The sequence below is a fragment of the Papaver somniferum genome, chromosome 1, assembly GCF_003573695.1.
Source record: "Papaver somniferum cultivar HN1 chromosome 1, ASM357369v1, whole genome shotgun sequence".
Classification (NCBI taxonomy): domain Eukaryota; kingdom Viridiplantae; phylum Streptophyta; class Magnoliopsida; order Ranunculales; family Papaveraceae; genus Papaver; species Papaver somniferum.
The window spans coordinates 233,317,892-233,328,532 of record NC_039358.1 but is presented as its reverse complement, the minus strand read 5'-3'; the positions used below and the strand labels follow the sequence as shown (position 1 = coordinate 233,328,532).

The 10,641-nt window shown below is 38.7% G+C and overlaps 2 protein-coding genes across 3 annotated transcripts; both read left to right on the top strand.

Moving 5' to 3' along the window:
- Nucleotides 1-4,098: 4,098 nt before the first annotated feature.
- Nucleotides 4,099-5,926, top strand: LOC113272494. Its single transcript, XM_026522323.1, has 2 exons — nt 4,099-4,649; nt 5,059-5,926. Exons 1-2 carry the CDS (start codon nt 4,099-4,101, stop codon nt 5,924-5,926), a joined length of 1,419 nt encoding a protein of 472 aa, XP_026378108.1.
- A 350-nt stretch (nt 5,927-6,276) lies between these two features.
- LOC113319211 (pentatricopeptide repeat-containing protein At1g12775, mitochondrial-like) lies at nt 6,277-9,455 on the top strand. 2 transcript variants are annotated; one of them, XR_003345226.1, is made up of 3 exons: nt 6,277-7,798; nt 7,937-8,031; nt 8,311-9,455. XR_003345226.1 is itself a non-coding variant. In XM_026567485.1 (3 exons), the coding sequence occupies exons 1-2, from the start codon at nt 6,391-6,393 to the stop codon at nt 7,948-7,950; spliced, it is 1,422 nt and encodes a 473-aa protein (XP_026423270.1). In that variant the 5' UTR covers nt 6,277-6,390; the 3' UTR covers nt 7,951-7,986; nt 8,311-9,455. The 2 variants fall into 2 exon arrangements, 1 of the variants encoding a protein (XP_026423270.1); XM_026567485.1 differs by having other exon boundaries at nt 7,937-7,986.
- The last annotated feature ends 1,186 nt before the right edge of the window (nt 9,456-10,641 follow it).

The window sequence follows — 10,641 nt, the reverse complement described above, 5'->3', positions numbered from 1 at the left end:
TAAATTTGGGGTTTTTGTGTTAATTTTGTTTTGATGGGATTTTTGTGTTACTTTTGTTTTGATGGGTTTTTTGTGAAAGGATGGTGACACCTCTAGGATTATAACTCGCGGACCGAAAAAAGAAATGGGTCTGGGCCTGCTGGGGGAAAGCCATTTGTTTCTTCCGGTAACAACTCGCTTCTGGGCTCAAGGGTAAACCAGTCTTTTGCATATCAAAATCTGGTTGACCAGAGAAGATTAGTTATCAACAATGGTTTCAAAGAGATTCTAAATTCATCTCCTTGCGGTTCTTTTTTCTAACTTCGTCCTTCTCCCATTATAATTTATAATCAATTTTCTATTCTTGAGGATCAATCCCATAATTTACCTATGGAATTAAGTGAAGAAGCTAGTGAAATTGATGTACAAGAAGAGCCGTTATTGATTACTCAACTCCATCGATTGGATCCGGCTGCTAAAATTGAGGAATCATATATGTGTAATCATGGGGGAATTGATAGAGGGTGAAAGGAGGTCATTGTGACATAAATCAAGGGGCTATTTTGTGTTTCCTCCCCTCCCAAGATCTCTAATTAGCATTTCTTTCCCAAAAAGATTGAAATTAGTGTTTCCTCCCGTCGTTACATTTTCCATCCAACTTCTAGTTAACTGAGTCAGCAAAGATACACGTGTGGCAAATATATACATGTGTCAAACAAAAATTCCAAAATACCCTCATTCGTTTCGGTAAATTACATCAAAGTCGCAATCTAAATCAATTTACAGTCTTCTTCCTTCCGAACTGAGACTCGGATCACTCGTCTGCATCTTCAATGGCAACACAACATCACCAGCAACTCCTTTTAAAACAAAACACCCATCTGTAATCGCCCACCAACCCAAATACCCAAATTAATCTCGTCACAAAACCTTAATTCTTCATCTGCAATCCATTCAATCTAAAGAAAATTATGGTTTATTTTGATTCCACTATATGCAAAGCGATCAACCAAGGGTTTCAATTAATTAATTAAGTTCATCTCAATTTTGTTCATCTTCACTAATCGAACCCTGGGTACTCAACTGCATCTTCATCTCTCAATTTTATAGCCGCCAGTAAACCCTTCATTCTTCACTCAGTTGTCGGATTTTTTATTAACCCAAATCTCCCCTTTAATATAACATCCACTCACTTCAATCTCAAATACATCTCGAATTCAACCAATTCATTCTACCAGACCTATCTTCAAATCATCCATCATCTCTTAAATCCATAAGAGCATGGCAGCAACAGCACCGAGCATCAGCAAGCATCCATGAATACTTGAACCCATACTCCCAAGTCACCAAAAAATACTCATCCTTGCTGTTCTTTTTGATTTCTCCTCCAAGCCCTTTTCGATTTTTTAGCTAACTGCTACTTCTTCTCTGTTCGTTCTTTCGAACCTTGTAATTTCAATCTAACCCATTTAGTAACCCTTGTAATTCCAATCTACGTCGAACCATGGTTCGCTATCAATCTTGTCTTTGGAGAAATTCAGACAGAAATTAGGTCAAGAGAAGACTCTAAAGAGAAATTCAGATAGAAATTAGGTGATGGAGGAATCGGTGATGGATTCTAAGTTAGTGGCTACAGATGGGTATGTGAACTGGTTATTACTGGAGGGTATTTTAGGAAGGTCAGGAAACACATGTACAGTTTATGCCACGCGTACAGAGGTGCTTACTCAGTTAACTGAATAATGGATGGAAAATGTGACGATGGGAGGAAACACTAATTTCAATCTTTTTGGGGAGGAAACGCTAATTAGCAATCTTGGGAGGGTAGGAAATGCAAAATAGCCCTAAATCAAGAAGTAAACAGTATTGAAATTAGTATTATAGAGAGTGAGGAAGACCGATTAGCAAAAGAACAATTGATTTTTGCTTTTCAATCAGTTATGACACTTTTTGGTATTCCACAAGGTGAAAAGGAGAAGGAAATTTATGAAATTGTCAATCGTCAGTTGGGGGAAACTAAACAAAGAAAGTTGTTTAGGAGGGAGAAAAGAGAACATGCAATTAGAGAGCTAGATGAGGCAGTTCTAGATGAGGGACTGGAGGGGGAAAGATTACTACTCATGGGTACTGAAGAAGGCGTAATTGGTGACGCTACACAGGAAGAGGACTGCTCAAAGCTATCTATCAGTACACCAATCATTGCTAGCGCTACAAAAGTGCAGCGGGAGTCAAACAGGTTAGCATGTTCTATTAGTAACCTTTTACCTAGCAGTTCTAAATCAGATAGAAGAGTGGTAAATGGGGGTAAGAAATGTTATAAATGAATGCAAACATAGTAAATTGGAACATTATGGGGGCAGGGGATGCGAGCAAGAGGGCTGTTATTAATGAAGCACTATTGAGAAGCAAACCGAATGTTGTTGTTTTACAAGAAACGAAGATGGAGGTTATCACACAAAGTTTTTGTAAAGAATTATGGAACAAGAATGGAATCCAGTTTCGTTATGTTCCATCACAAGGGACTTCAGGGGGTATGTGCATCATGTGGTGTGAAGATGAGTATGAATTATTAGATACATTAGAAGATCAGTATACTCTCTCTTGTATGTTTAAATCGAGAAGGGATGGGACTGAATGGTTTGTCACTGGGGTGTATGCACCAAATGATAGAGTACAGAGGAGGAGAGAATGGAGGGAGATTGCTGGTGTTTTGGGAGTCTGGGATTTACCGGGTTGTGTTGTAGGAGATTTTAACACAATTCTCTTTGTCGAGGAGAAGAACAGAGATATTACCGCTAATAGAGGTATGGCTGAATTTTCAAATTTCATTTCGGACTGTGATCTGTTTGACCTTCCTTTGTACGGGGCTCATTACACTTGGTCGAACTTTCAAGAGGATCCAATTTGCTGTCGACTTGATCGTATGTTAGTTAACAGCAAATGGGAGGAGAGGTTTCCTGACACCACACAAAGCGCAAGACCGAAACCTACTTCTGATCACTACCCATTGTTACTAAAACTCATGGGATTACTGGTGGTCACTTACCTTACAAGTTTGAGATCATGTGGATGGAAGATAACTCACTGATGAGTTGATCAAGGGGTGGTGGGAAGGATATGAAGTGTCTGGAAACCCTGGATATATTTTTTGGAAGAAGTTACAACTGCTCAAAGGAGATTTAAAGACTTGGAATTGGACACACTTTGGCAGTACGAAGAGAGTTTTGGATGACATTTTGGCTAACATTCATATTATAGATCAGAAGGATGAAGCTCGCGAAGCGACAATGGAGGATAGATTTGATAGAATCAACCTTAAAAGATATTTTAAAAAATGGGCAAGACTAGAGGCATTAAGTCTGAAAAGTAAGGCAAAAGACAAGTAGGTGGATGAGGGCGATAACAATACAAGGTATTTTCATAGATGTGCAAACCAGAGAAGAAGGCAGAATTTCATAAGCTTTTTGGTAATTGACGGGGAAATACAAGAGATGAAAGTGTGATTAAGGGCCACATTGATGATTATTATTCCAGAGTATATACATAAAACATTGCTCAGAGACCTTTCACGGAGGATGTTCAATTCTCAACAGTCTCACCTGCTGAAAATGTCAGACTAGAGAGGCCAATGAGGGAGAAATATTGGGTACCATTAAGGAAATGGAGCATAACAAGGCACCGGGACCTGACGGGTATCTGATTGAGGTGTTCACTAGGTACTGGAAGATTCTATGGGAGGATTTTATGAAGGTGGTGAAGCATTTCGAGGTAACAGGGTCTTTGGATTGGAGGATAAATAATACTTTAGCCACACTAATACCAAAAAAGGAAATAGTTGAGGTGGTTAAGGATTTTAGGCCGATTAGCTTGATAAATACATCTTATAAAATCATTGCTAAAATGTTGGCGACAAGATTGAAACAAGTTATTCCTGTTTTGATCTCGGACACCCAGAGCGCATTCATAGCTTGGAGACAAATTAGTGATTGCATCTTACTCGCGAATGAATGTATGGACACTCGAGTGAAACAAAAATAAGCTAGTTGGGTATTGAAATTGGATGTGGAGAAAGCGTATGATAAGGTGCATTGGAACTATTTACTAAAGGTTATGGAGAGGATGGGGTTTGGTTTCACTTGGAGGAACTGGATTTGTTCTTGCATATCACATGCCCACTTCTCCGTCTTAGTCAATGGGGTTCCGGGTGCTAATTTTAGGAGCTCTAGGGGTCTCAGGCTAGGTGACCCCTTGTATCCATTCTTATTCACCATAGTCATGGAAGGTTTCTGCCGGATGATTGCAAAAGCGGAAGAAAACGGTCGCTTATCTGGTTTCAAGGTAACTCTTGTCGGGCCCGTAGTGTCCCACTTGCTTTTTGCTGATGATACTTTACTCTTTAGTGCAGATAAGGCTCAAAGCTTACTTACTATTAGGGAAATCTTAACCTGTTTTGAGTTGGTCGCGGGACTTAGTATAAATCTAATGAAAAGAACAACAATTAGTATTGGCGCTACCACACATGACGAAGTTGTGGAAAATTTTCTCGGTTGCGCACTTGAAGAGTTGCGTTTCAAGTATTTGGGAATGCCTGCATGGGCCTATAAGTGCAAGAAGATTTGGGACCCTGTGGTTGAGAGTGTGGAGAAAAGACTAGAAGAATGGAAGAGAAGGTATCTTTAATATAGGGGGTAGGGGGAGGTTGGTTCTTATTAAGAGTGTTCTCTGTTTTCTTGCAGTCTTCTTGATGTCTGCTTTTACAATTCCTCCTCCTGTAGCAAAGAAGATTGAAAGAGAAATGGGAACTTTTCTTTGGAGAACAAATGATGGGAAGAATAGAGTTCCACTAGTGGCATGGCACAAAATTTGTCATAGTAAATTATAAGGAGGTTTGGGCATAAAAGTTGTATCAGTGATGAATGATGCTTTATTGTGCAAGTGGTTGTGGAGGTTTTCAAATGAGCCGGAGGCACTGTGGAGAAGAATTATTGAGGCTAAGTATGGGTGTGACAGTAATGTTTGGGATGCTAAAAAAACTAAGAAACCGTATGGCATGAGATTGTGGTGAGGGATTTGCAACAGAATTGGTAAATACAAACTGGGAATTCTACACAAGGTTGCAAATGGGAGAAAAATCCGATTCTGGGTTGATAGATGGATAGGGGAAGAGGCGCTTAAGGACAAATTTCCTAATCTGTATGAAGTTACTAGAAAGCAAGGAAGTTGGATAAGCGAACTGGCCAAAAACAACTCAGAAGAGCGCATTAGTCGGGACTTGGATTTTAAAATAAGACTTACGGATTTGGAGATTAACGAGGCAGCTACTCTATCTCATCTTCTAGAGGGAACCGTATTAAGCAATGGGGAAGATACTAGAAGGTGGAGTTGGGAGTCGAGCGGAGTCTTTTCGGTGAAGTCGTGCTACAAAGGGCTGGCGAAGAACTCAGGTATCATCTTCCCTTCTACACAAATTTGGAAACGATCAGTACCAACTAAAGTTTCTTTCTTTGTGTGGTTAATTCATCATAATGCTATTTTAACTCAAAATAATCTAAAGAAGAAGGGATGGAAGTTAGCAAATAGGTGCATTTTGTGTAAGTCAAATGAAGAAACGATTGATCACCTTTTCATTCACTGCCCAGAAATGTATGATGTATGGATGTTCTTCATGAAGGAATTTCATAGGGATTGGGTTATCAGTGAAAGTGCTACAAACTTGTTTATCGAGCAACAGGCTCGCGGGCTCACCGAGAATGGCAGGACTATTTGGGAATTACTACCCTTTGCTTTCGTTTGGGGAGTGTGGAAACAGAGAAATAAGTGCATTTTTCAAGATTCAGAATACTCTCAAGAAATTTTGATTAGGAAGATTAAGGCTCTCTTATTGTATTGGACGTCTACAACAATATCTTTTAGAGGCATTACTTACCAGAATCTGCACTATAACTAGGATATTGTAGTTAATAGGTAGTAGCTATCATTGTTAGTAGAGGTTCTCTCTTTCTTTGAGCAGGTCTGATTGTTTAGGATCTTGGCTAAATTTACCTTGTATCCATTACGGTACTTTTGTTGTCAACCGAAAATGCTCAAGGTTATCTTTTCCTCTTTTTCTCACTTCTTTTCTCCTCCCCTGATTGTACTATCTTTCTTTATTTATAAAATTCTTTGTTATATTGATCAAAAAAAATAATAATAAATAAAGTAAAAATGACACGCGTCGCAACCCAAATTAACTCAAAAACCGGCGTAACTCAAAACCGGAGACTCAGTTTGTTATATTTCAAACCCCCCATTCTCTCTCTACGGCAATGGAGTAACTCAAAACCGGAGACTCAGTCAGATTTATCATCAAAGGTACATTGTATTCCCGCTCAAACATTTCAAATCACTGAATCTGATAGATAAATTACACAAATGAATCTTCGTTTTGTGAGAAATTATCGTTGCACCATATCACAACTTGAGAGTTTTGTGAGAGACGAGTGTAAATCTGGTAAAATTAAGAAGCTTGATGATGGTTTGAGATACTTCGATCAATTGATTTCAGAAAAGCCTTTGCCGTCTAATCATACATTTAATCATGTATTTGGTTCACTATCCAAAATCAAATGCTATTCAGATGTCATTTTGTTGTACAAGAAAATGAATTTGGTTGGGGTACAACCCAGTATATATACATTGAGCATTTTGATTAATTGCTGTTGTCAATTAGGCAAAGTTGATCATGGGTTTTGTTTGTTTGGGGAGGTGTTAAAGAGGGGTTATCATCCTGATACTGCCACTTTTAATACACTGATTAAAGGGTTGTGTCTTCAACAAAAGATTGATTTTGCATTCAAAGTGTTTGATAAAATGGCTGAGATGGGTGTTCAACCTGATGCTATTACATGTAATACTCTTATATCCGGGCTTTCTAAAACTGGAAAAGTTGATCATGCTCTTGAGGTGAAAAACAAGATGGTTGAATGGAAATGCAGCCCTACGGTTGTTACATATTGTGCGACTATAGAAACACTTTGTAAAGGAGGATTAGTTGATGAAGCTTTGGTTCTATTCTCTGAAATGCTTAAAGATCTGAATGTTGCACCCGATGTAGTTGTTTACACTTCTTTGATTAACGGGCTTTTCGATTCAGGACGGTTGGACGAGGCAAGGAGAATCTTTGACGAGATGGTTAGTAGAGGAATCTCTGCGGATGTAACAACTTATAGCTGTATGATTCATGGTCATTGCATACATGGTCAATGGGAAGAAGCAAGAAGATATTTTAATGAAATGTTGGATCAAGGGATTTTACCCACTACAATAACCTTTACTATATTGATAGATTCACTTTGTAAATATGGTAACATAGATGATGCTGTGGGGGTATTTAGATACATGGAGAAGCTAAATATAAAACCTGATCGGATTACTTATAATTCAATGATCAACGGTCTATGTTTGGCAGGTCGGTTGCAAGATGCGGCGGAACTATTTGACTCGATGGTGGATAGGGGCCTTGAACCGAATGCTGTCAGTTGCACTACATTAATTGATGGGTATTGCAGGAATTGTAAGCTGGATGAAGCTATGTTGTTATTCAATAAAATGAAACAAAACGGGTTGAAACCTACAACACTTACTTACAGTATACTCTTAGCTGGGCTATACCGAGGTGGTAGAATAAAGGTCGCAGAAGGTATCTTCAATGAGATACAATCATTTGGTCAATATCCAAATAAAATTACATTTGGTACAGTTTTAGATAGAATCTGCAAGAATGGAAAAATTGAGGAGGTAGTAGAATTGTTTGGATCGATGGATGCTTCCTTTATCTCAGGTAATTGCCAGTGTCTGTATACTGTGTGTTTATGATTAGAGTAGTCTTTTTTCGGATGGTGCATGGTGTCATTACTTTACATGGTTTAGTATGCATACCAAATGTAGCTAATTTATTTTTCAAAATTTGCTTTCGCAGTTACATCCCCTTGATCCAGTTTTACGCCAGCCCTGGCCGAACTCCTTTACGTAAGTTTTGGTTTCATGATTGCATCTGACATGTGGATTGTTGAGGTTTGTGGGATCTTATGTTTTTAAGATTGTCAGTGAACAACTGATTTTCTAATTGAACAAGTGTTGCTCAGGCAATAGTTACTGTCTTAGATTGGTTTTTACTTAAATTTTGTAAGTTTTTCACCTTTTCTTTTCTTTTCTTTTCTTTTCGTTTTGAGTTTTCACTACTAAGATCTTTTTACCCTCTGTTGATCATTCGTTCATTTTTCTAATAGTTTCTTATTAAGTGGCTCTGATATTTAAATGAAGATTTTTTTGGGTGTTGTTTTTGTTGAGTAGAGAGTATCTAGTAGCTGCCACTGCTTTCCTAAGGGGTTACTCAATGTTTCTGCCCAAAACCTGTCGAAGAAGATACAAGAAGAATGGACTGCTACACTAAGTCATAACTTCTAAGTCAGCCGAGTAAGTTGAGTATAAAGAATGACAAATCTGATGCTTGGAAGCTGGACCTGCATAGTTTGGCATGTACCTGCACTTTATCTGACAGATTGGTGTTTGATGCCCTACCTTGAATGCACCGTTGTTTGTGGCTATCAAATATTCTTTGGCACAAAGAAGAGTACATCCATGGATAAACACCCAATCAGTACCCAATTGAGTGGAAAGTCTCGTTTACCAAGATGTTTTCACTTTCTTCTTTCTATGTTCAAGGTGGTCTAGCTGCTCTCACTAACGGCTGTGCTAAAGGCTGGAGGTGGATTTCAGGGATTTTTGATTCGAGTCCAGCATATTTTTTACCTGATCCTTAAGTCAGCTAGAGGAAGAAGTCGTATGATCAAGGATTTATGGCTAATTGCTAATCTAGCAAGCAGCGAACTATTGAAACTGAGAAATAAAGTGCATTGCGACAATGAAAAGGTCAGATGGTTCCAATTTAAGATCAAAATTTTCAGGAATGTGCTCAAGGTTAACATGGTTTTATGCACAACACCTGTGAAGTCCTCAGGATCACAGAGGGTTAAAATGGTAGCGTCAGCTGAATTTAGCTGGAGACCTCGAGACCCTAATGAAGTCTTATTATGTTTCGTTGGGGCATCAGTTGGCAATCCTGGCAGATTGCAGCGTCATTGGGGCTCAGAATATTGGGCTTGGCATCACACCAAGTTTTTCTGCAGAGACATACGCAGTGATTGCATTGCTTGAATGACCAATGGGCATGGCAATGGAGTCACAAAAAGGCCTTGGTTGGACGAGATAAGGCTAGTACAGTGAAGGCTTTTGATGGTAATTCGATTCCTTGGAGATTCAGGCAAAGATGGTTAGCTGTGGGGAGTCATTACGACTCTATTCATTATGAGCATGCTTTCAGGGAAATGAACTTTGTGGCAGATGTGGGAAGGTCTTAAACTTTATGAGTTTTAGAAAGGCCGGATATGGAATATTACGTTTTTAAGTAATTTAGTTCCATGGCTTATGTTTGAGACTGTGAGCAGCGTCTTTCTCAGGTAGTTCAGTTTTTATTTGTGGCTAAGTTTTTGGTTCCCTTTCTTGTAATTCCTCATGTATATTACTTTTTGCATTTTTTTTTTTTGAAATTTGGGACTTAGCAAAACAAAGAGTATAACGGCTGTGGGTCTGTGATAACTGATAAGTATGGTAAAAGAACAAGGGTGCAACTTGGAGAGTGCCCTTTATTTTGATTTTACAGCCTTCTGTATTTGGATTTTAGACTCCAACATACTACAGCAGCCAAGGCCAATAAACCGTGCTAAGAGTGTTTGTTTTTTTGCTGACTCGGTTCTAGTCATATGTCAGATCGTTTGTTTTTGATATTGAGTCAGATCTGACTCCCAATATGACTCATGATTCGCCCATCTGAGTCATGGATAGTGACTCCTGAGAACAAGCCACTGACTCACATATTATCGAGACAAATGACTCATTTGACTCAAAATATCGGGTGATATCCATAAGATTCATAAGAGTCAGATTCGGACGACTCAGATGAGTCAAGAAAAAACATTTAAATATACAAGGGCGGAATAGAAAACCCTAGCAGTACAACAAGAATCAAAGAAGAGACAATAATAAATCTGGAGCTACTTGATTTGTGGATAACATAAAACTGCAGCTGCACTGGTGGAGAAATTGAATCCAGATATGATATTAGACATACGTGCTAAATTACCTATCAAATCCATCTTGCAATGCAGAAAAGTATGCAAACCCTGGCGATGTCTCTTTGGGAAATCCAAGACAGGTATGCTATTCGCAATGGGAAAATTATGCGCAGACCCAATAAAAATAATATTCTTATTATCAGGCCCAAGATTAATTTTTTGTTCCGTGACACCCATAATTATATGAAATTTTGAAGGGATTTTTAACAAACTGCCACACTTGCAAATCCCGATTCAAGAAATGCCACCGTTTTTTCAGAGTTTATTAAATGCCGCAACCGTTAGTTTTTCCGTCAGGACCCACACACTTGGTCTTTTTCGCTGACTCGGTCAAAATAATCTGCCGTGATTTACATATTTACCCTTGAAAACCCTATTATACTAGTCATGGGTTCACCATCTTTCCCCGTTAGTTCTTTCTTCTTCCTCTTTCCCCTGTTCTTCTCTTCTCGTGTTTCCGTGAGAAGATTTTGTGATTATGATATCAGAA

What these genes read in the sequence shown, in the direction of transcription:
- LOC113272494 (XM_026522323.1), top strand. Translation starts at nt 4,099, where the DNA reads ATGGGGTTTGGTTTCACTTGGAGGAACTGGATTTGTTCTTGCATATCA. An exon ending in CTAGAAGAATGGAAGAGAAG is followed by an intron (nt 4,650 to 5,058) that starts GTATCTTTAATA and finishes GATTTGCAACAG; the next exon opens with AATTGGTAAATACAAACTGG.
- LOC113319211 (XM_026567485.1), top strand. Translation starts at nt 6,391, where the DNA reads ATGAATCTTCGTTTTGTGAGAAATTATCGTTGCACCATATCACAACTT.